The following is a 25,503-nucleotide window of genomic DNA, read 5'->3' on the forward strand; positions in this document are numbered from 1 at the left end:
CTGTCTTGTTAACTTTGAGCCTTCTCACTATCTGTGGTTTCCTGTCTCTCTCCTTAAAATCTCTCTGGGCTACCTTAATGTCTCCTCCTCTCTCTTCCTCTTTTACCTTCTTCTCTGGTGACTGTACAAGGACAGAAAAGTATCAGATTTAATAGATTAGTCATAGACAAGTTCTAGAATCTATTAACTTGAGGGGGTAGGGCAGGGTCTGCTGGATTATGGGGTCTCAGACTCTGTACATGAGTCACTTAAGAATGTTGAAAACTCATGGTGTCCAGGTTTCACCTCACATTAGTTAAAATAAACTCTCTGGGGATGGTACCCAGGTATTCTTAAAAACTTACCAGTTCATTTTAATGATCAGTCAAATTTGAGACCCAGTGGGTCAGAACCACTGTGGCAGGAAGCTTCTTGTCTTTTTTTCTTTCTTCCCTTTGTGATTAGAAAGACTAATCAGATCTCCACTCAAGAATGAGGTTAGCAAATCCCAATGACCCTTCTATGCCTGAATCTAACTCAAGGTTTATCAGTTTTGTATTTATTATCAGTGGTTTTTGACCATTTTATCCACTGCAACATTTTATTCTTCACTTTTTAAAACTGTTGGTAGGAACTTTGCTCTTTTGGTTTCCCTAATATATGATGCTGTAATTATGGGTTCAGTTTTCATATTCTCTGGTAGATTTTATGTCGTGCATTACCACACTAACCCAGTGCCTGGCACCAGTGGTGTGGAATAAATGTTTATTGAATGAATTAAAGAACAACAGAATGAAAAGAGATCTCATTCTATAAATGGCTGTAAATGAAAGTTGGATATCAAGTTCTCATAATAGACTGTTTTAGATTGTGGGGATCAGTTTCTTTAAGATACCTAACAAAGGATACACACACACACACACGTATATGTATGTGTGTGAGTGTATATATTCACATATATATGTATATATGTATGCATTTACAAGAAAAATAAATATGTATACTGTCCTCATCCATTCCTACCTGAAAATTTTTCGGGTCTAAACCTATAGCTCTTCTTCTCTTGCTTCTGTTGTTTTTCTGCAAGATTGACTGTGAGGTGAACCCCATTTTCCATTGACTTCCATGAAAAAAAAATGAACATGACTTTCTACAGGGAAAAGTGACCAATAGAGAAGAAAAAGTCTTGGTGAAAAGATGTTCAGTCACCCCTTGACATGGACGGTCATGATTCTCATTAGCATTGCTTTTCTTCTTGGAATGGTTTTTGAAGGACTCTGAGACATGCATAGGATGCCCCCCACCCCCGCCTTAGAGTCTCCCTGTGCATTGTTTCTGATCGCTGAATATCTGCCGAACTCATGAAATTTCTCCTGCCCCTCACTCTCACTCTTCTAAGAGTTGGTGTCACCCTTCTCAGATGGTGAAGTATCTATAACCTCTAGTTATTCTTGTCTGAAAATCATTTGAGCCTACAGGCTCTGAAAGGGAAGGTATTGTACTAGAATCTGAAGAAATACGTTTATTTTAAGAAATAGATGACACTTTGTATTTTTTTCAGTTTCTCTTCGGTATATGTTTCTGCAACTTCATGTTGAGCTTTGGGATTCACAGGGCAGTCATGTGGACATTTCTGGAGTCAGTTATTATTAAGGTCTCGTGTAAGATGGACTTCTAAATTATTTGGCTATTCTATAAAGCTCCTTATTGAAGTCATTTAACAAAATACATAGATTGGGTAGGTTAAACAACAGGAATTTATTTCTCACAGTTCTCGAGACTGGGAACTCCAGGATCAAGGCACTGGTAGTTTTAGTTCCTGGTAAGAACCCACTTCCTGGCTTGTAGATGGCCTGGCTTGCGACGCCTTCTCACTCTGTCTTCACATGACCTTTCCTCAGTGTATGTATGGAAAGAGAAAACGATCCCTCTCATGTCTCTTCTTATTAGGGCACTAATCCCAATCATAAGGGCACCACCCACATGACCTAATTACCTCTAAAAGGCTTCATCCTCAGATACTGAGGAACATATGAACATTCAACATATGAACTTGGGGGGAGTCACAGTTCAGTCTATAACATCTCCCATGGAAAAAAAAAAAAATCCATGGCATGCCCCACGGATGAACCAGATACAAACAAAAACACTTTTCCTCCAAGATCAGTAAACTTCATCTCTTTGTGGTTAACCGAGTCCAGTGCTTTCCTTAATAGCTTAGAGTCCTTTTCAAGCAAATGAGCAAAAAATACACAATTGATACACAAATCCCTCAGGTTTCTAAGGTAGTGTGCCAGAAGGAATGTGCAATCCTATTCGTCGTCCTGTTTAAGAAGCATTACACTCCCCCCCACCCCAACGAAACGTTATACATTCCTGAATGGATGTTTCATATCACCCATCACAGCACCTCTGTTTGCAATCAGATGTGACCATTTATAGAAGCAGGAAAATCATTCAATTTGAGAAACTTAATGTTATATGGGTGAAAGCCCTGCTGAAGTAGGGAAAGTGTGAATTAGTAGTAATTTATTACGCTTTGAGTACACAGTGACTTAAAAGTAAGTTTTAAGAAGCTTCTGCCTTAGAACATAATTTACCCATTACTGATATAAATATGTCTTCAAACAGTCTCTAAAGTGCGTTAATACCACTGTCCTCCTTCTTAACTCATTTGCTAAGTAAAGGCAACTTTTAATAGGATTTTGGTCTCAATTGTCATGGAATCTGCAGTGTTGGGCCTGGATAAATACGACCTTACATTGAACAATTTGAGGGATTTTTCTTTATTTGTTTAATATATGTTTCACAGATTATCACAGCTTATGGATAAAGCTTTCATAGGCCTCATGTCTGTTTTAGTGATGGCTTAGACAAAATTTTACCAAAGACCTGTTCTATTTCTAAATTTTGATAGGACACGCACCGGTCATATTTTCAGGGGTAAAATGAGAAGTGCTTAAACCCTGTGGGTGCCCTTACTTTCTTGCCTCCAAAAACCCAAATTTGAGCTCTCGCCCCTTTACGCCTGGAAAGAAAACTGAAATCAGGTGGGTCTTTTCCTTCCAGGAGAATGCCGTGAACGGAGAGCACCTGTGGCTGGAGACCAACGTCTCAGGAGACCTGTGTTACCTGGGAGAGGAGAACTGCCAAGTCAGATTTGCAGTGAGTGTGCTCCTCAGACCTCTGGGCCCTCACCTGTCCTGGGGAAGGCTGCCATGTTGCGTCTGCGGGCAGCACGGAGGCCACCTTGCCCGAATCTCCAAAGAGAGGTTTGAAAGAGCCTGTCCCTTGTGAGACAGTGGCCAGTCAACGTGGATTTCAAGGGGTCGGTTTTAATGGCCTCAGGGCTTGGCTCTGCAGGTTCAGTTTGGTAGAAGGTGCTGCTTCCTGATGACTCCCAGGGTTGGTTTGGATTTGTGTGTCGGGGGGAGGGGAGAGGGTGAAGGTGCATGAGTGTTTGCTTCTGGACGGGGTGTGTGCGTGGGGAGAGGTCTCTGTGTGGAGGAACCGTAACCGTGGGAGGGGGTGACTCGCTTGTAGAGGGGGGAGTGTGAGCACAGGGTGACCCACGGGTTTGGCCTTGGGCGCCGGCCGCAAATACAGGCATAGGTCCTTTAGTTTGTAGACACTGTGGGTTTTTTGTTTGTTTGTTTGTTTAACAGATTAAAGGTTTGTAGCAACCCTGCCCCTGCGCCATTTTTTCCAACAGCATTTGCTGACTTTGTGTCTGCGCCACATTTTGGGAATTCTCGTGATATTTCCAACTCTGATTGTTGTCTGTTATGGTCATCTGTGATCGGTGAATATGACTGGTGGAGAGCCAAGGTAATAGTTAGCGCTTGTAGTGATGAAGTATTTTTTAATTAAGGCCTGTCCTTTTTTTTTTTCTTTGACGTAATGGCATTGCACACTTAATAGACGACAGAATAGTGTAAATAATAATTTTCCGATGCATTGGGAAGCAAAAAAATTCATTTGACTCCTTTTATTGTGATACTTTATGGCAGTGGTCTGGAACGGAACCCACGGTATCTCCAGGGTGTGCCTATAATTCGGATCAAACGTGGAGGATAAAGTTCTAGAAACTGGACAGTTAACAAATACATTGGAAGAGCCCATGCTTTTTAAAATTTGCTTTGTATCCTCATTTAGAACCATCAGCTTAAATGTCAAGGTTGTCTTTATGTTCTGTGAAAAGAGCACGGTTGCCAGGCATTAAGTTGTGAGGAACTAAAATTTTATTGTTGAGAAAGTGAACTTAAAATTTTTGTGTAATTCAAAATTATTGGTTTGAAAAGAGAGTAACAGGAAACCTAGAATAGTAAAGAAGAAAGAAAAAACGAGTTTCTTTGTATTTGGGGAAATGGGCCTCCTAAATGGCATCTAATACATTTTTTTTCTCTCTTTCATTATGTTTGTTTATTACATGAAAGAAAGATTTGGGGCAAAATACAGGGCTTTGGAATTACAAATGAATATGTTTCTGTCAATGACTAATAAGGAAGAAATTGAGTTTCCGCTAAAGCTTTTAGAAGAATATAGCCTTCAAGCACTTTGATCAGTCTGGCTGGAATTGCAGAGCTGGAGGAACAAAACTTTAAAAATTGCATTAGCTGTTCTGATGACTGGTTTACAGGTTTTTTTGGGAAACCTTCATAAGAGTTGAGAGGACCAGGGTTTGCTTGAGTGAAGTTAGGAATAGAGATCAGTGAAAGGCCCAGCTGTACAGGGTCTCCATTTGAATCTCAGAACTCACTGTGTGATACTGAGAACTCCTGTCCTTTGGGCACTGGTTACCTTCTTAGAAAAAGAGAGTAGGATAAAATTATTTTGAATTTTGCTTCCAACTCAGATCTGTACTTGGTTGTTTGCATTTCTCTTAATCTTGTAAATTCAATTGATTTCAATATCAGGATTTCAACATTATGCATATGTATTTTGAATTAAAGTATAATTGCATAAACTTTGATTGAATTAACCAAAAACCAAGAGCTGCTCAGCTACTTGGACTGAAATGCTATAAATAATGAATTAACTTTAGGATCTCAGTTAATTGCAAAAACACTGGTCTTGGGACATCAGATAATATAAAATGGAAAAAAGGAAAAAAGGAAAACCAATTTTACTTATATATATGCTTTTGAACGATTTCTGCTGCTACTGTTTAGGAGTTCTGCATTATTTCCAAATTATTCCCTTTGATCCTTTTCTGGTAGTCTTTTAGGGTCAGCCACATATTACCTCTCTTAGCAAAGCGTCTGGAAGGTAAAGAGCTCTCCTCCAAAAAAAAAAAAGGTTGATGAAAGAAGGGATGAATCAGTGACGAAGCAGAAGTTCTGTGTTTTCTCATTATAGGCTCCTGAAGGCTCAGTTTCTTCACCTACAGAGTGGGGGGAGTGTTTGGAACATTACAGGAGATAATGCATTGAAAGGATTTACTTGCCACTGCAACTGACACAATGAGTTAAAAATTAAAACAACAACAACAAAAACAGAAAAGAGAGAAGCAGACAATTCTCAAAAGAACTACCAATCCCAATATATATATGAAACAAATTTTTGAAGGCACCCAAAATAAAACAACTATAAGGAGTCAAGGTCATGTGCCCATTAAATTAGCAAAGATTTACAGAATGACAATACCTGGAGGTTAGTTTAAGCCAAAATGGGTATTCTCACTGTCAGCTCATTGGAGTGTAAATTGATAAAACAGCTGACACTTGAACAACATGGGTGTGAACCATAAGGTCCACTTATATGTGAAATATTTCTGATAAATACAGGATAGTACTATAACTACAGTAAATTATTTTCTCTTACGATTTTTTAAAAGATTTTATTTATTTATTTGACAAACAGATCACAAGTAGGCAGAGAGGCAAGCAGAGAGAGAGGAGGAAGCAGGCTCCCCGCTGAGCAGAGAGCCCTATGCTGTGCTCAATCCCAGAACCCTGGGATCATGACCTGAGCCGAAGGCAGAGGCTTTAACCCACTGAGCCACCCAGGTGCCCTGTCTCTTATGATTTTTTAAAACTATTTTCTACAACTTACTGTATCATAAGCATCCAGTGCATAGCATACAAAATATGTGTTAGTCGAATGTTTATGTTATCAGTAAGGCTTCCAGTCAAGGGCAGGCTATAGTAGTTAAGTTTTAGGGAGTCAGAAGTTATATGTGGGTTTGTGGCTGCACAAGAGGTTGGTGCCCCGAACCCCCACACTGTCCAAGAGTCAACTGTACTTCAGAAAATTGTCAGCGTGTAGTGAAAGCATTACAAATCTAGCTCTCTCTCTCTCAATTTGGGCATCATATTTGGCAGGGGAAGGGGGACATTGGCAGGAAGGGAAAGACCGGGAGAAGTGTGCTCAACTTGGTTCAGGGTAGGGAACTTTGTAGTAGGAGTAAGAGTGAAATAACCTGGGTTGCCGAAGAGTATTAATGAAGGGAGGTAGAGAACTGACCTCTTCCAGTGTTGAAAGACCTGCCTTGAAGAAGAGGGGAGGGTCTTGCTCTCTGTCATTAGGAAGGTAGAGCTGAATTCTCGATATAGAATCCACTGACTCTAGCAGCGAATCTCACACGGATCATAAATATCACCTGGGAAACCTGTTAACAATGTAGATGACTGTTTCTCTCCTTGCTCCAAATGCTGATTCAATATGCTGGAGCTGGACTTGGGAATCGGCAATTTTAGGAAGCACCTCAAATAACTACGGTGCAGATGGTCCACAGACTTAACTTTGAGAAATACTCTATTACAAGGAAGAACTTTAACAACCAGAGCTATCCAGCAAAGGATCAAGGTTTCTAGAGAGACAGGCTGAAATGATGTGTTTACCAGCAAGTCGGATGGCCATCTTTCAAGGCTGCTGTGTGTGGGGGGGAGGGGTGCACATCGGCTTTGGGTAAGAGGTTAGGCAAGTTAATCTCTGAGAGAGCCTCCAGTTTAAATGTTCTGTTTGCAGCTTTCTTAGCTGAACAACCATTTGGTAAGAAAAAAGCATGTGCAAATGGATTATGCATCATATTCTCATTCTTTTTAATGAAGCACCTTTGAAGATAGCCAGCCTGTTGAGATAAGGACCAAATTGCCAGGACCAGGTACTACCCGCAGGTTTCTAAGCAATGTATAGGCAGAGCATTCAGAGGAGGAGTGAGTCCATTACCAAAGATGTGTCTTTCCCTCCTTACCTTATTTTAGCAAAGCAAATGTCACGGGTAGAAGTTAAGAGAAGGGAGGAATCAGTGTGGGTTGAGGTAGACAGAGGCGGCTTCATAGCAGTGGGGCTTAAGCACAGTTTGAAGGATGGGTAAGATTTACATAAGTGGTGGGGCAGGAGAACATTCAGGAAGGGAGAGGAACATTAGGAAACTCAGAGGCAGGAACAAGCATTCAACAAGGGAGGAGGCGATCATCAGACGTGCATGGTCACACCAGAGGGCATGTGCTAGGTAAGAATGGAAAAAAGGACAGATGGGTGCTATGCGTGTCCATGTCTTTGGAACTGACACTTGGAGTGCATGTTATAAATGCCTGTGTGCTTAGGGAGCATGGCCACGTAACAAGTCGTCTAAAGCAAGACCATTTCAAGGGTGAAAGCAGCTCCTGGCAGGAAGGGCGCCGTAACATTAAGAATAAACCAGAAGAACTGCATCAGGGACACTGAGACAGTCACCCTGATTTATAGGGACATTGCAATAGTCTCTTTAAAACCAAAGCCATCCTGCAAATCTATGACTTCCTGCTGCCCTATGGACTGATATTTGGGGCTGGTATTGGAGGGTATTGAAAGCAAGGCAGTGACGTCATAGGACACAAAGACGTTTGTGGGAGGGTTTACTCCAAAGCCTTGGGGCTGAACCAGATGACCTTTAAAATCCTTCATCTTCTGCATTTCTCTAGTGACAACATTTAATACTGTAGAATGTGAGCAGAAATTTAATGGGATTAAAGTTGTTCCTAAATCAGCTACAGTCCCCAAATTAGTAACTGTTTCTTTTTCTGGCCTAGAGAGAAGAAAGGGATAGGGAGGCAGCAGTAATGAAATTGGAGCAGAAGGATCACTGTTTCCCAACACAATTATGGGGGGAAGAACTGAAATAAAATCCCAACTAGGACCACTTTTGTTTGGTGCTATGTGTTGAGGTGGACATTTCTTCCTTCATTTATTCTGGAAGTGTTTATGGGCTGGGTGCCTGTGCCAGGAACTGCAGACAGTGAGTGTTGAGAGCGACCGTTAACTGGAAATGACAGCATCACAGTTTGGTAGGTAGAATCCCTTCTGGCGCGTTGTTGATAGTACACACAGAGACGCTGAGCCACATACTGGCTTCTAAAGAAATTCACACCTCCATTAATAGTCAATAGAGCACATACTAGTGCACACCTATTTTGACACTGAAATGACACTTGCCTACAGTGATACGTTGATGCACCCAACAACTGTAGTCAGGGTCCACAACCTGCATCTACTTGGGTAGACAGAGATGGGCTCTCTGGGCCGTGGGAAGGAAATGGGTTTTGTGAGACTGACCTGGGTCTGAAAACCTGCTGTTCCACCCATGTAGAGTGACCTTCGGACAAATGTCACCGATTTTGCCTCCATTGCCTGATTTAAAGTGTTGTCACTAAGATCAGCCTCACCGGTTCTTATTGCTGGGTGAGAATTGTGAACTTATCAACTCTTTTTAATTTTATTTTCTGGAGTGGTCGATCCCGGCTGGGATCGACCACATCAGAGTCTCTGTTGGGCGGCACAGGGTGTGAATACGTTAAAAGCAAGATGACTCTACAGACGACTGTCTGCTGTCAGGTAGAGGTGCAGAAGGCCCCTGTTCTCCTTCATAAAGAGTGTCAGGACCCAACGAAGGGGACTGGTATAAGGTGGCTGTTAGGGGTTGAATTGTGCTCCCCTGACAGATGCCGCAGTCCTAATCCCCAGTACTTCGGATTATGACATTGTTTGGAAATAGGGCTGTTGCAGAGATGCTTAGTTAAGGTGCCTGCTCAAGTGTGACAGGTGGACTTCTAAGAAGAGGAGAACACCCAGCGATGCATAGGGAAGGAGGCAGAGTCTGGAGTGAGGGAGCTATACCCCAAGGAACACCAAAGACTGCAGGCTGTCTGTCGTCAGAAACTGAGAGGGAGGCACGGAACAGATTCTCCCTCTGAGCCCCTAGAAGGATCTCAACCCTGTGGGTACCTCGATTTCAGATGTCAACCCTCTAGAATTGTGAGACCATACATTTCTGTTGTTTTAAGCTACCCACTTTGTGGGCCTCGGTTAGGGCAGGCCTGGGAAACACATAGAGTGGCTGTCCTGTAAGGTGACTTAGCTGGCCTTGTGGCTCCTCCGCAAGGCTCACAGGTGGGCATACGCCCCGAGGTCTACTGCAAACAGCCTTGACTAAAGATTTCATTGAGACATTTGTGGTTTTCTGGATAAGTGAGCAGACAGGCAGGGAGGCGCCCACCACTGAGAACTGCGGGGAAGAGAGTAGTTAGACATTAGGTGAGTGAGAACGCGTAGGTTGGGTGAGAGAAAAAAGGAGCTGTCAGACTTCAGAGCGCTGGTACCAGATATCTTTTCTATTTTTAAATGGGCTTATGTCACCTTGTGTTTGTGGGTAGGCTGATGGGTACTGTTTTCCTTTTGTTACTGTTTTGTTCAAGTGTTTTGCTTTAGTCTTTTCCTTGTGGGTAAAGTATAGCTAAAATGGCCACCCCCACCTGACCTTCATGCTAAGGTGTCTTCCAATATTGCTGGAAGCTTAACAAATAGAATTTTCTTGAGTAAATGAATGAATTGCATTAGGGAGGCCATGTAATATGGGCGTGGGGGGGTGTGGAGAGTAAAGAACCATGCAGATCTAGAGACAAGTAAGATCTGGATCAAAATCCTGCCTCTGCCCAACTTCTCTGAGTCCCAGGTCCTTCTGTAAAGTGGTGGTGATTGTATCTGCCTCTCAGAATTGGTAGAGGGATGAAATTAGTTGACAAACATCAGTGTCCTTTCCAGTTTTCTCCTGTCCCTACTTAAAATTCAAGGTCATCGAGCTGAACAAGCTAGTGAGTAGTTTCATTGGACTTTGCTCTCAACAAGACCTTATGTTTGGGATTCTCCTGCTCACCCCAACACTGAGACTTAAACTTTTACCTTGTCATTTTGCTGCTGTATGTAATATCCACAGTCTCCCTAGGTCATGGGTGGGACCAACTGAGTATGCAAATCAAAGTAACCCATTCCAGAAAACATCTCCTTACTGGTAGACCAGAAGTCTCACCTTTGTATCACAGTACCCACTCACAAGGAGGCTGGCCACTTCACTGGATCCTTGGAAGAAACTTGTAAGAGTACACGTGAGGTAGCTCCCTGCCCTATTTGAAGAACGCTTTCAGCTTTTTGTTGCTTAGAAGAAAAAAAAAAAGATGCAGGACATGGTCACACACTGTTTATTTCATCTCTGGAATATGGTTCCACCGGACAGCAGCCTATGCAGATGCTCTGTCGTGTGCCTCTCTGTGCTGTGGGTGAGTAGGCAAAGCAGGGTCCAGCACATACTGCTGGGCCTCTCTGCCCATCTGTGCAGTCGGGCTGGCAGGTGCTACCACAGGGCACCAATGCGGGACTCAAGCCCTGGAATGCATCAGGCCTGCCTGCTGGCCCTCGCATGCCAGCGGTCCAGCATGGACCAGTGGTCCAGACTGAGGGGCTTGACCCCCAGATGGCGGCTTGGCTGAGTGGGGTGGGGGCTGTCAGAGGGAACTGCGAGGGGGGCAGTAAAGCCCAGGAGGCTGAGCCAGCTTCATGTTGTTTGGGTGCCAGCCTCGAAGACACTGTCTCCAGGGAGCTGCCAAAGCTGCTCTCTGCCAGAGGTCTCTCCCTGCATTAGGATATGGAGGAGCTAATGAATCGGAATGACTCAGGGAGAGCCGAGCCGTCAACAGAAATAGTTTTGAGAAAGCATTTGCATAGACAGATTCTCTGTTCCTGACCCCCTGGTCAGTGGCTGTGAGTGGAGGAAGGGAGTGGGGTGTTCCCGTGGGTGCAGGTGGTGGTTCTCCATGTGTGTCCAGCCAGATGGTTGAGCATTTGCATGAGATCATCCAAGTGCGCACAGTGAACTGTGTCTGGCATGTGGCTGGCCCTCAGCGAATGCTAGCCATTGTTACTGGGATAGCTATCATTGTTGTCGTTAGTGTGGTTATTTGGCCCACGGTGTTGTCTATACACTTGAGGGGAGTATCTCACTGATCCTGCCCACTTCATGCAACAGACACAGTGGTGGGTTAGAGTGCCCAGAGAACTTCAGGATTCTCAACTCCTAGATGACCCTGGATCAATAGTATCATTCCCTTTTTGCACAGTCCTTTTTTTTTTTTTTTGAAACAAAATCATGTTTTGGAGAGCACTAAACTCCTAAGAAAACAATCTGGGGTATCTTTCATTAAAGCAGACTCATGACCAAATAAGTTTCGAAAACACTGAACATCTATGATATACAAATATGTGTTATGAAGCTCTAAGAAAGACCTAAGATGTGCAGAATTTCCTACATTTTCCCTCGGGGGAAGGGATGATTGCTGAGTCCATTACTTTCCCACAGAACACCTATGGCATCTTGTGGGATCTCAGCATTCAGCGGAAGCCTGAGAAGTACTCACATCATTTTGCCACTATCTTAGGACTTGTCAGTGTTAGTCAATAACAGTAACCCTTTGGGCTCCTCGTGGAGGCAGTTCCTGCCCACTTAAAGGTGGAAGAACGTCAGAGAAGCTTAATCACCATCCAGAGTTTCATACCTTGTCTTTATCTTGCTGCATTATTTTGCCTTTATACTAAACTTTCATTAAGCCAAGTGTATGTGTGTGTGTGCGCATGTGCACACGTATTTTATTTGTAGAGTGTGAGCCTCTGACAATAACCATCTCCTCTGCAATGATCATTTTAGATTGAGGCTGTGTTTGTAGGAGGCTATATGTTTGTGCAGAGCAGTGTTGTTATTTAATGCTGGCACAGCCCTGTTAATAAAGATAATTTGCATCTGACTGAATGTAGGGTTTACATCTCACCTAGGCAATGCCCAGGTATATAGAAATGCTTTCCCTTTTCCACTGTTCCTCAGTGCAGAGACCCAGAAAATAGAATGTAATCAATATTCTTGTTGCTCAGAGGCCCCAGTCTTGGCTGAAACATTATTTGCATCAGCTGTCCCCAGACTTACTATCAGCTCCTAAGTGGACATTGTCCCTGATTTTTAGGAGCTTGTTGTTGTTTTTGGTCCCTGCCTCATAGACCAGGCAGATAGAGATTTTAGAGGGCAATGACATGAAAACACAGGGAGTTGGAAAAGCTGGCTTTGATGCCTTCATTTGAGGAGGTGTGTGGGCTTGGGCAACAAGTGGTGATCTGGCTTTGAATCCAGGCTCGGGATTTTCTAGTTGTGCGATGTTGGTCATTACCTTGGTTTCCTATCTTTAAAAATGTGGGCAATACCTGCTTTTTACCATTTTTTGTGAAGCCGAAATAAGATGATGCATATATAGCAATTAATTGCATGGCAAGTCACAAACACATGGTAAAAATCATCCACTACCGTCATTCCTCCTTTCATGGAAATGGCTGCCATGGGTTGTCAGAAACTGATCCCGGAAAGGCAACACCGGAGTATGAACCTTGGAGGGAGGGCCTTATAATCAGCACACGTCTCTCACTGAATAAAAGAGAGGATGGATCTCATGAAGTGAAATGACTAGCCATCCCTCAGCTCTGTGGCCCTTATCCATTCTCTTGATCTTAAATAGCATGGGTCACTTTCTATTATTTATTTATTTTTTTTAAATCACTCACCTACTTGCCTGTATCTATACCCTAGAACATGTAGGTCCCATGTAGCTCAGGGACTGGGCCTGTGTTGTACTGTCCTGGATCCTTAGTGCTGAGAACAGTGACAATAGTGAGTAGTTATCCTGCCATTTTTCATGGAATGAATGGTTTCAGTGATGGAATTATTGAGAGAGACACACATACAGACATGGACACCTGTCACCAGATCAAACCCTGACATTTAAGTATCATCATACTTAGCATCCAGGATGTTTGAATTCCTGCCTCCTTCTCAGGCTCTTCAGCAGGGAGACTCAATACTCACTGCTTAGTAGGCTCTTGTGGGGTATTAAGCCTTGTTATAGCTAGTGTCATGCCCAAGGCAACCCATCTTATTTGATTCTCCTAGAAGATCAAGACTGGTGTTTAAAATTCTTGGCATAGGTGGTCATGGTTTGATGGTCTGTAATCCATCCCCATGGGACTCTCATGAGAATGGATCATCTGAAGCAATGTCAAATATATTTATCTTCATCAATCTTGTTCCCCTAATCCTTTACCAGTAAGGAAAATGACAGGGAAATAGTAAGTTGTAGTAGAAAGGTTAAGTACCCGTTAAACTCCATTGAGTTCCAGGATGTGGACCCCTCCTAAGAGGTTCGCGAATATTTCTATTGCAACCCATCAGCACCCATCACTTTTCTTTTTTTTTTTTTAAAGATTTTATTTATTTATTTGACAGGCAGAGATCACAAGTAGGCAGAGAGGCAGGCAGAGAGAGAGAGAGAGAGAGAGGAGGAAGCAGACTCCCTGCTGAGCAGAGAGCCGGATGTGGGGCTCGATCCCAGGACCCTGGGATCATGACCTGAGCCGAAGGCAGAGGCTTTAACCCACTGAGCCACCCAGGCACCCCCGCTTTTCTTTTTTTGAGCCAGAAAGACCCAGGTTGCATGCCTAGCTAATCTATCTTGGGTGAGTTGCTCCATTTTGTAGGGTCTCAGCTCCTCAATCATAAGATGGGTGAAGTTATCGCCTTGCAGGGCTGAAGTGAGCTGTGTTTACAGTGCACATAATGTGTATATCCTACTACCAGCCATACCGGTAAACACTATGTTTGGTAATGATGTCCTCACTGAAAAATGATATGGGTAGGCATGTGTATGTGAGTGAGAACTACATCGCCAATTGGGAATATAGTGTTGGGTGAACTGTGGCTGAGGTGGTCTCCCTGGGCTAGACTGCCTTGGAGGCTTTTTTGTAATAATGTCCCCAAGAGCTTGGGATGTAGGAAATGGCAATGAAAGAATATTTACCCAGCTCAAGATGGCTTCTTAAGCAGGTACAGTATTCCATATTAAAGCAAATGTATCTAAATTATTTTTTACAAATCTCAGGCTGTGAACTAAAAAACAAAACAACAAAACAAAAAAATTCCTGTATTTCCACAATATAAACTGATAATGAGGACATTTTAGGATTCATGCAGCAGATTAGGGAATGTATATAGTGCTGTCGCACCAGCAGGAATTGAAGGGCAAGTGCTTTCTAGTTTATATTGAGCTTCAGATCTCTACACACTTGACATCCTACCTCAGAACTAGAAAGAGCCATTAAGACAACATAGGCACACCATTTCCTATTGATTTTTATTCAGACTTCTGTAGTATGTCTAACCCATTCTCATATCTATCAGCTTAAAATTCATAAATGTACATCTCTTTGGGTGTGTAGGTCTCTTACTGTGTAAATATCAACTTATTAGTGTCTGTGTACTTACAATCCTACTTCCATACATTTTTGCCCATCTAGTAACAGTTCAGTTAATCTGTAAGATGCATGGCAACTTTGACATGAGACAACTTGAAGAGTCTAAAAATTCAATAGGCAGTAGCCACAAAATCATCTGGAAAGAACCAAAAATAGGAAGAGAGCCCACAATAAAGAGAGCCAATTGACTCTTTGGCTTTGATCCTCTTAGCTAGGACCTGCAGACACCTAAGCTGAGAAGCATAGAGGAAATGAATGGGGGGGAAAAATAATAATAGGAGAAAAGGCAAGCAGGCAAAAGCAAAAAAAAAAAAAAAAAAAAAAGTAAAAACAAGAGATGAGAGTGATAAAGTACAGAGAAAGTCAATAGTTATAGTTACAGAAATATGAAGACTCCTTCGGTAAAATGACAACCTAGAGCGGGAAATAGAATTATGGATTTTTGAAGATGTCTTCTAGCTCATTAGGCTGAAATCCTTTTTTAATGCATTGGGACTGTGAAGGAGGCGGCAGAAGGAATGCCTAAGCAGTCTCGCGCCGCCAGTGAAGACGCACCCCACGCTTCCGCCCGCCCCGCCGCCTCTCTGAGGCTGCCATGTCGCTCTCTCTCCGTCAGACTCTCGTGGCTTTATCAGGCCACTCACCGCGCTTTCCAGAAGTGGCGACAGCAGCGTGTATTTGCTTCGCATCTGTGTGGCTGCACCTGTGTGTTACACAGAGCTGCAGAAGGAGCGGTGAGTGCGCGTTAAACTCCACAGAGTTCCAGGATGTGGACCCCTCCTGAGACGTTCGCGTAGCTTTCTACGGCAACCCACCAGCACCTACCAATTTTTTTTTTTCATTAGAGAAAAATGCCTTGAATTCACTAGCATAAGCCACTTTTAAACCAGATTATTAGAATTTAGTACACATTCTTGCCCAAGATCTAGACAAGCATCTCCCCTTCGCTCCCCGCACTTAAACTGAACCCTGTGTCATCCTCACCGTAACTTTTACTGACCTTAACATAATGTTCAACATAGGACAAGGGTCTCGCTCTTCATAACCACCCATCAACGTTAGCTTTGAATTCATACACTTTCTAGCAGTTTGGTTTCCACCCAGTTGTTTCTCTGGTGAGCCCCAATGGCCCGCTTTACGGGAGGAGGAAGGGCTTTCATGAGATATGTCAGTCTTCACATTCAGCACGCCACGTCTGTCCCCTTCCCTTGGTTTTCTGCTCCAGCATTTGGGTTTTCTTTCTCTTCAAGTGAAAAATCAACCTCAACAGCTGAGGAAATAGGAGACTTGCATTTGTGTCAGAACAGTCCAAGAGAAGGTGCTTTCCTTTCCTTCTTTATGCGCCTCCAGGGAAGCTGCGAGTCAACAGCCATGTGCCTCGTGGGGTTGGGGGTGGGTGCTGACCCTCCAGATTTACTGGCATAGCAGAGGTACTCAGGGCAGGGCAGCTCTAGGAATGCAAACGCTTCACGTCCACACTGCTTCAGAGAACATGCTCTTGAGAACACAACAAAATGGGGTGTTTGAAAAGCATGTGAAGGGAGTTTTACTGCAGGACCTGTGAGGCACTCGCCACTGTAATGCAGTAGGAGGCCCCATAGTCTGTGTAGGCAGCTGGCGGGCCCAGTGGCGAGGTTGGGGGGGGGGGGTTAGAGCGAGAGCGAGGCTTTCCTTTGCGAGCAGTGATGCTACTGGAAGACATAGGGCCCAGGTGGGAGCCATGTGTGTTGGGCTTACTGGAAGCCTGCATGGGACTGGTGAGCGGATCTGCTTTATCCCTTAAACACTTGTGTGTCTCCGCCTTCTCTCCTGTTCTCTTGTGGTCACTCCAGTTCAGGCCCTCATGGCTTAATACGTGAGATATCACCGTGGCCTCTGATGACTTATTCTCGTTTAGAAAAAGAGTGGGTCTTAACCATGATTTACAAGACGACCTCCTATAATCTGGCCTGCCATTGTTGTGTGGCCTCATCTCTGCCTTGTTTTGTCCAACAACACAGGCCCCTCTTTTCCTCTTTAAACATCCCAAGGCCCTCATGCCTCTGGGCTTTATACTTGCTGTTGGTCCCTTTGCCCAGAATGGTCTCCCCTTAGATATCACCTCAGGCAAATCCCACACATCCTGCTGGTGTTTCTCAAAACGTGTCTTCTCGTTGAGACCTCTCCTGGAAAGTTCAACTTCTCTCTACTCTTGGTATTTCTCCCATTCTTTGGTTTCTCTTTAATTTTCTCTTTAGCACTTGAATCTATCAGCATATTGTATATTCTATTTATGTACCATGTTTATTTTATTGTCTGTCTTACCATAAAAGAATCCCCATGAGATTAAAAAAAAAAAAGTTTCATTGATGTTTTGTTTATGGCTCTGTCCCCAGGGTTTGACACGTCCTAGGTGCTTGGTAGTCACTGATTGACAGAATTAATAAATTACTTTATCGCCTCTCCTTTTGTCTTCCTTCTGCTTTCAGATAGTGCCACATCAGGTCACCAGATTACATGATTATTTTTGGCCATATTTGTCAGTGTTCTTTGGCCAATTAGGTTAAAATTTGTATTTCTCAGCCTGGATTTAAGGATTTGAGCAGTCTTAGAGTCACCTTCCTGGCCCGATCAGCACCACCTAACCGGGACTTCTATTTGGGAAGACTGGCCTACTTGCTGGCCCCAATTTTGTCCAGCATGTTTCATCCCCACCCCCACAACCATTATCCAAGTAGATTCCGAATTAACTTGCCTGTAGAGACAGGTAGCATAACATGGGCAGCAGTAACACAGACGTTTTGTTCTTAGCTCTACCCACTTACGTAAGACCTTAGTCTTCTGTGCAGTAGCCTTGAGATCCAGTGGCCCCAAGGCTCCCCAGAAGGTGTCTCATTTGTGACACGAAAGTAGTGCAGCTGTAATCACCATGAAGCTTCTACCCTGTTTTCCCTCTGTGTGGAGAGGTCTTCTGTCCCTGTAAGGTGCCTCATTTTCTCTTTTGGAGTTGCCTATTGGGAAAATGCCTCTGTCCTACTGGAGGTTTTGGCTCATGATCCCAAAGCCACCAGTTCTCCAGATTCATGCTGGCTTGGGGGGCTTGAAAGGGAGAAAGCCCTTCTCTGCAAATCCTTCTTTCCTCCCTCCCTCCCTTCCTGAATGTCTACTAGGCTCTTGGTTTGTGTCTGGCTTGGTGCTGGATTTTAGGAAAAACAGAAATCTCCTTCTTTTTGTAACTCTACAACTTTTTTAAAGATTTGTTTATTTATTTATTTATTTTAGAATGAGAATAGAAGTTGGGGGGAAGAGCAGAGGGAGAGAGAGAGAAGCAAACTCCCTACTGAGTGCAGAGCCCAATGTGGGGCTCGATCTCATAACCCTCAGTTCTTGACCTGAGCCAAAGACCAAGGATCATACGCTCAACCAACTGAGCCACCCAGGCGCCCCTATAACTACAGTTTTTAACCCTGGGACCTCTTGGGGATAGTTCTGCTTTGCCATTTGTCTTCCAGCCCCTCGTGAATCAGCTCCTGTGGCTTCTTAATACGGCCATTGTTCCTACTCCTCCCCTCTGTGGACATCCTGTCCCACCTGATCCTCCACCTGGGCACACACGTTGACGTCTCCATACTCCATACCTCAACCCGGCACCCAAGAACCCAAGCCAGCAGACCCCTGTGAGCCCAGCGACTCTGTGCCCCGCTGAATATGCCAACGCCAGCCGTAGGAGCTCTCAGCATTGGCTACATAATGAGATTTTGGATTGCTCTCTGCTGAAGTGTCCTCAATTTCTGAAATAAATACATCTTTTAAGGCCCAATTCCAGAATTTGCTTCTCTGTTAGGTCCTTCTTAGTGACTCAGCCTCTGAGGTCTTACCTTCCCCGAATGACGGCTTTCATTTTCTGAGCGGTTCATTTAGCATTTAGCCGTGTGTGGCCTTCTCTGTTCGTGATCTTCCCTTTCCCCCACCCCCAAGTCCTTCTTATCTTCTCAAGTGGTTTGCCAGCTTTTCCTAGGAAGGACAGAAGCTCCTTCCTCTTTAATTCCTACACTGCACTTAGCATCACGTTATCTTCATAGTGATGGCTACAAGTATTTATTGACTCAGTCTTTATAAATATGCTTTGGACAAGTCAGTAGTTAACAGATTGTTTTAGCCACATGGAAAACTCATTTACGTAAGGCACTTCAGGCCATCGTGGCTCCAGAGGATGGGCACACACGTGTCTAGGTGTATGGGTATGTGTTGAGCACTGCGTGAGGAAATTTGGAGCACTCGTTTACCTGAGTTCTCTACCCAACCTCCTGTTGTTCCTGCTCCTTTTTCTTTCAGATATTCTGAGGTACATCTGGCATTTAGAATCTAGGGTGTTGTTGGTAAGTGGCTATCTCAGAGGGGTTTAGCCCTCACTGAGTCCTTGTCTGTCCAGAGAACACAGCATACAAACACATAGGACCTTGGCAGATGAGGGTCGTGACCTTCTGACATGGGCCAACAGTTCTCAGGCTGAGGCCTGGCCCCTTTATCACAGAGGGGGCTCTCCCTGCAGCAGACCGTGTGAGGTAGCTTTGAGATGACCTTTGGACCACAGACTCCTCCAGATGTGTGGCATTTTTGCTCCTCGGTCCAGGATTTTGAAATCCTGTTGTCACAGAGAGACTTACTGATGTAATGAGGAACCACAATAAGGGGGCACCGGGACTTCAGCTAGCTGCCCTCCCGGTTTGTCCAAAGTGTCCTGTCTTCTGTTTGAGGAAAAGAGGAGCCAATGTGCATGGCAGTCAAGGCTGTACTTGGCCCTAAAATCACATTAATGGAACATCCAGATAATGTCATTCTTCATTTTTCCTAATACCAATTTACAGATTGCATCCCAGGCTCCCCAGAGAAGCAGAACTTGCCAAGTATGCTTGTCATTTCTTCTAATTAGGTTTTTAAATAAATCAAAGAACTCTTGTTTTCATTTACCTTGGATTATCCTGCAACAGTGTTCATGTTCACGTTGTCCATAGAGCCAGTCCCCACTGAAAGGACACTGAATTCCTGACACTCCGAAGGCTTAGGAGCTTTCCTCCTCTCCTCTTCACTGAACATTCTGTTCTCCCACCCTTGGAGAAGAAAATAGGATGGCCTTACCTGTACCCTCTTGCCTCTCCCGGTCCTCCGCCACAACCAGAGTGCCCCGTAGACTGAGTTCTGTGTCTGAACGGGTGCGAGAATTCTTCTTGCCTTACTTGCTCTTTCCCCTTTGCCTGATTCCTAACCCTTCCTTAGTTTCTCTTCCTCGGCATGACTCTTCGGATCTGGGATCAGTCACTAGGAAGAAGACAGCTAGGCCAGAACTTGATGCCCATTCGCCCAGCCCCATCCCCACCCTGATCTTTTTCTGTCTCTGTGCCCCATCAGCTCCCTTCCCCAAAGTACCTTCTCTCCCTCCTTCCCAGCTCCCAGTATGACTGGGTTCCCATCCAGAGGAACCCTTCCCTGGCCATTCATCCTTTTATCACTGTGGCCTCATTGCACAGACAGAGCTAATGCAAGCAGTGATTCCTTGCAGTAAGTCTGTGAGGCCAAGCCTGGGAGCTCTGGGGAGAGGTGCTGCGAGCCCAAACTGTGTTTGGCCAGCAGCAGGCTCTGATCTTATGTTCTTCTGAAGCAGGGAGACTGAGAAAGTGTTGCCATGCGGCCTGGAAAGATTCTTGAGTATTTCCTCCTACTTCTCGACTTCTGATCTCTGGTGGTTAAACCTGTGGATGTCTGTGGGGGCAAGGGTGAGGGGTGTATCCTTAATTATACAGCAGGAGAGAGAGAAGGTCAGCAGGGAAGGTAATTTGCTACATCTTCAGGGAGTAGTAAGGTTTGATATATGTCTTATTGGGAAGGGATACAGCTGGCCTTGTTATACGCGCTTCTTGGGGGTCGAAGTTCAGACCACTATGGGTAACAATTCAATTGCCTTGGACACTAAGAAGCCCCAGCCTTTTTACAGATCATAGGCCTGTGTAGCTGGGTCTTGCTTCCCTTCCCTCCTCCCTCCGTCCCCTTTCTTCTTTCATCAAACCCTGTTAACCACCACCAGATATTCATTGCTGCTTTGGGAAAATCACATCTCTGGCTCAGAGGAAGAAAATATAGCTTTCCTGGGTACATATGGGTCCAGAACTTATGACCGGGGCTGGTGGGTGGGAAGGAGGGCATTAGATGTTAACTTCATTGTCAGGAACAATGACACACTTTCTGCCCCCTGCTTGCCTTGGATCCTTCTGTCCCAGCCCCAGCTCCAGTAGTCTAAGGCTGTGATAATTTTGCTTCTGTGCTTGATAGGAGCCGAAGTTGGGGAGGAGCTGTTACTGCTTTGAATGCCAGAGTGCCTGCTGCAGAGGGCAGAGTCAGAGCTTAGAATGCTTTCTTTTATGATCACTTTTAGTCTGCTAACAGTGGGATTATCCCCACTGACTAGAAGTACAGCACATCATTGTGTTGTTTTTATACAAATAAATGTTGATCCTGGTGTGATAGGATATAATCTGTATTATAACCTATGTTGTCTTCGTTTTCATAGATGTTACACATACACACACAATTTACAAGCTAATGGATTTCCTTTGAATACTGACAAAATCAGAAAACCCCTAGTAAGAGCATGGAAGTTACTTTACTTGACATTTAAAGCAGTTAAGTCTAATTGGCCTTTAAATTGATTGAAGGGAATGAGGTTTTAAAATTTTCATATTTTAATTTGTAAACATATGTGGATTTAATGATTTTTTTGATTCAACACTTTTCAGAGTGAAGGAAGCATCGGTTTAAATAAGAGTTCAGTCTTTTTTTTTTTTAAGAAAAAGTAAATACAGTCTGATTCTGATATTTTAGCTTTGTATTTAGTTTAAATCGTGCAAATAAAAATTGTAACATTACCAAGCACAAAAATCCTTTGTTTTGGCAATTTCTTCTCAGAAGCTTATCCTTCAATGATTTCGAATAACTTTGACCAATTGAAACATAGTCATAAGCCGAGAAGTCAGCAGTTAAAACTTGAGATTCACTGGAACAGTTTTTATCAGTTGAGGAAGTGAAATCATGTATTTGATTACTATGGAAAAACACCTTCATTCAGGATTTGCTTAATTTTGCATATGATCATAAACCTGAATTACTGGATTTCTTAGCTTATAAACTGTTTAGAAGCGGTCACTGAAGAAATTGAAGATAACAAAAGACAGGCACAACAACACTGAAAGGATATGTAGTCAGTTAGAAAGACAGAAAACCAAAATAACTGTTTTTTGTTTTTTGTTTGTTTTTTTTTCTTTTTTTTTTAAAGATTTTATTTATTCATTTGACAGAGAGAGAGATCACAAGTAGGCAGGGAGGCAGGCAGAGAGAGAGGAGGAAGCAGACCCTCCGAGGAGCAGAGAGCCCGATGCGGGGCTTGATCCCAGGATCCTGGGATCATGACCCGAGCTGAAAGCAGAGGCTTTAACCCACTGAGCCACCCAGGCACCCCCAAAATAACTGTTCTTCATGGTAAAATTCATCATGTTCTAGTGTTTACGAAGAAAAATTCAGATTATAGTCTATATATACCAGCTCTAAAGGCACGAAAACATGTATGTTATAGGGGTCTTTTATAATTTAATATTATTTAAATAAATTTGGTTTTATAACCTAAAACATTCTTCTTCATACATTATCATCTGGAGAACATTGAACTTGAATTATTCCCCATGAATGATGTTGGTCTATTTTACATGCTGTCCAGCAAAGCTGAGCGATAACATGTCTTAACCCTGTGGTTCTCCAACTCTTACCAGGAGCCCAGTTCCCTTGTTCAAAAGAGATTCTGACTTAGAATCCTGGGAGTCAAAACATGGCAAGGAAGAGGCATTCCAGGTCCCCGCGCCTACATGGTACTCTTCCTACAACTGTCCGTTTGGTCTGAGATGCCTCACAGGGTCCTCACAGGGTCCCTGGAGCTCTGCAGGTGCAAAGCCAGACTGGAGCAGGGAATTACTGATAAGGAAGGAGGCGTGTCTGGTGCGCTTAGAAATCCTAGCCCGTCAGTAGTTGCCTACTGTGAGCGCAATTGCTTTGTCTGCTGTGGAATCTACCAGGGCTTTTGTGGATTAGGAGTAGACTGGAACCCACTGCAGCTTCCTTAGCATCACTGCAACTCTGATTGGTCACGTGACTCAAATGCCCCATGCATTTTCTGCAGGTGGTGCTACCTCCACAATCTCTACCAGAACGTCCGAAGGAAATGGGAGAGTAACCTGAATTTGCTTATGGGCATTGTGCTCGCGAAAATTTGCAAACTAGAATCCTGTTACCCTTGCCCTGAGAGCTGCCGCTGCTTCTACTACTGCTCCTCCTTGTTCCTCCCCCCCCACCCCTTCTTCCTCTCCCCACTCCTGTCTTTTCAGTAGTAGAGCTGAGACACTTTCCAGTAGTGTGGCTAGATGCTTGGGTTTCTGTTTTTCTTTGTTCTTTGCAAAATCAATTGATTGTCAAACTTTTGCAATGTTCCAGACCATGTTGTTTCCTCGGGCAGAGGAGAGCTGTCTGCAAGGCGGTAACTAAACCCCAGTCAGCGGGTGTCTAGACTGCAAGTGGAGTTGCTGGAGGGTTCTGGGTGCCTCGTGGGAGGCAGAGAAGAATGTGCATAACTCATGTTGAACGCATGGAACCGTCTGGGAGGGAGCAGGCTGTGGCTGCCGCGTTCCTGATACCGCTGCTTCTAAGGGGGTGGCTTGCAGTCCTTCTAAACTTACTTGGTAGCAGCAATGCCTCAATTCTTGGCTCAAAAATTATATCTCCGCAGGGGAAGCCACACATCAGAAGAGGGCAGTTTGCCAGCAATCTCTCCCAGCACCTTTCCTAAGAATAAGGACTCGAGGCTTTTCACACTTGGATGCTTTGAGTCCCCGTTTCACAGATTAGCTTTGTTATATTAAGCCGCTTTCCGTGCTCAAACCCCAGTTACTCATGTGGACCTGCCTTCTAGCCTGGGCTTTGTGGGGAGGCCCTGGTGTTTTTGCGTGGATTTTACGTGGCCCCGGCACAATCGAAATTGCACCTGTTCCTTTCCCACCCTACTGCTTGTTTTTTTTTTTTTTAATTGTTTGAGGAAGTATGCACCTCAAAGTATTTTATTGTGCATCGAAACTGGTACCGACCGTCCAAAAGGCCAAATTGGGTCATGCAGAGAAGCATGAGCTCTGACCTGGGCTCCCCTGCTCTGCTGGGTCCTCATTATGAGACCTCACACCCATTGCATTCTGGGCCACAGCTTTCTTATCTGTGAAATGGGAATAAAAGTACTACTGATGTCTTGGCGTTGTCGAAGGTTAAATGAGTTCCTGTTTGTGAAGTGCTTCCGAGTGCCTGACTCCCAGCGAGTCCTGCATTCATGTTAGTGGCTCCTGCTGCTATTTTTTACTGTTTATTGTTATTACCAGGTGGAAGGGTTAGGCACGTCTTACTACTTAGCTGATGACTCGGGGGAAGACCCAAGTAGCTTTGTAGAGATTCGTGCCTGGGATAGAAGCCTAAAGCGATTGGTCCCTTGGGATGTTGGCTCCTGAGCTTAGACCTAATTCTGCATGTTGGTTCTGCTGCTTAACTACTGCGTAAAAATGTAAAAAGACGAAAACAAGCCAAGAAACCCATAAAAATGGAGGCTACTAGTGCCTACGTTGTTAGGTTATAAAACTTTAGAACGATAGAATAAGGAGCCTGGTTCATATTATATGCTCAATATATAGCAGCTATTATATATGCTATATATGCTCAATATATAGCAATATATAGCAGTATTATATTTTGGAGAAAAATCTAGCCACCCTAGGTCATGGAGATACAGAGGCAGGGGGTGTGTCAAAAGACTCAAGTTCGCCTTATTTTCATGTTCTACATTTGCTTATGTTTGCTTTCATTATGTATACTCTCTTTAATGCCAGGGAACTTTCCAGAGCAGACTGTTAACATTTCCTCTTGTATTTTGAATTGAATGTTGTAGAAATCGGCCCTGAGGAGGAAGTGTGCGGTCTGTAAGATCGTCGTCCACACCGCCTGCATTGAACAGCTAGAAAAGGTGAGACAGCGCCACCTGCTGCGGTGGTGGCTACATTGCAGGTGTTTGGCCTTCTAAGACCAGCTGTCACTTCTTATTTCCAACTTTTTCAAAACCGTGCCCTTTTCAAACACTGGAAGACCAGCCTTGTTACCAGGCTAGAGAGAAAAGCCTGGTACACAAGAATTATTATTATTATTTTTACAATGACAAACATTGTTATTCACCCATAGAATTTCCCACAAGATTTTTTTCTTTCCTTAAGAAAAATAAGCTCTTTGAAATCATTGTTTAGATCCGCCTGACGTTTGTGAGTTTCCTCTTCCTAAAGTGGAGGCAAAGAAGAGAGTCAGACCAGAAGGCAGCTCTCCTTCCTTCCTTGGGAAACTGGTACAGCACAAATGTGTGGGTGGGCTGGGGGTAACATCCCCGTGCTGTCTTGCCTCCCGAAGAAGTAGATTCTGCGGAGTCTGTTGATCAGTCATTTGTGGGAAAGGAGAGGCTCCAGGCTCCAGAATGTGTTGTCTGCCATCTTCTCTTTCTTCCTCTCCTCTCTTTCTACACGTGAATCTCTGTTATCTATGTTTTTGAGCTGCTGTGTGTTGAAATATTTTCATTCCCTGCAACATTCATTGTTTTAATGACCATGTTACCAATTGTTGCCAACTGCTGTTTTGTAGGGATGACTACTAACGTTTATATGTATATGTGTGTGTATATATATACATATATATATATTTTTTCTTTTTGCTGTTCCAACCCCATTTACTATGTCCTCCTTCATTTCTATATTCCTTTCACCTTATCAAGTAACTAAAGAAGGTGGTCGTGTTACCAGGAGACCTGCCTGTGTGTAAAAGAAAGGCAGTACT

The 25,503-nt window shown here is 43.9% G+C and overlaps 1 protein-coding gene across 1 annotated transcript in view; it reads left to right on the forward strand.

Moving 5' to 3' along the window:
* LOC111151963 (diacylglycerol kinase iota) overlaps nucleotides 1–25,503 on the forward strand; it is a 432,202-nt gene that overhangs the window by 161,667 nt on the left and 245,032 nt on the right. Inside the window, exons 3-4 of the mRNA XM_022510212.1 lie at nucleotides 3,049–3,144; nucleotides 24,578–24,652. Of these exons, the coding sequence (XP_022365920.1) occupies nucleotides 3,049–3,144; nucleotides 24,578–24,652 (171 nt within the window). The remainder of the gene's footprint in view (nucleotides 1–3,048; nucleotides 3,145–24,577; nucleotides 24,653–25,503) is intronic.

This window comes from Enhydra lutris, unplaced genomic scaffold (genome assembly GCF_002288905.1).
Source record: "Enhydra lutris kenyoni isolate GAN:26980312 unplaced genomic scaffold, ASM228890v2 scaffoldscaffold27, whole genome shotgun sequence".
NCBI lineage: Eukaryota > Metazoa > Chordata > Mammalia > Carnivora > Mustelidae > Enhydra > Enhydra lutris.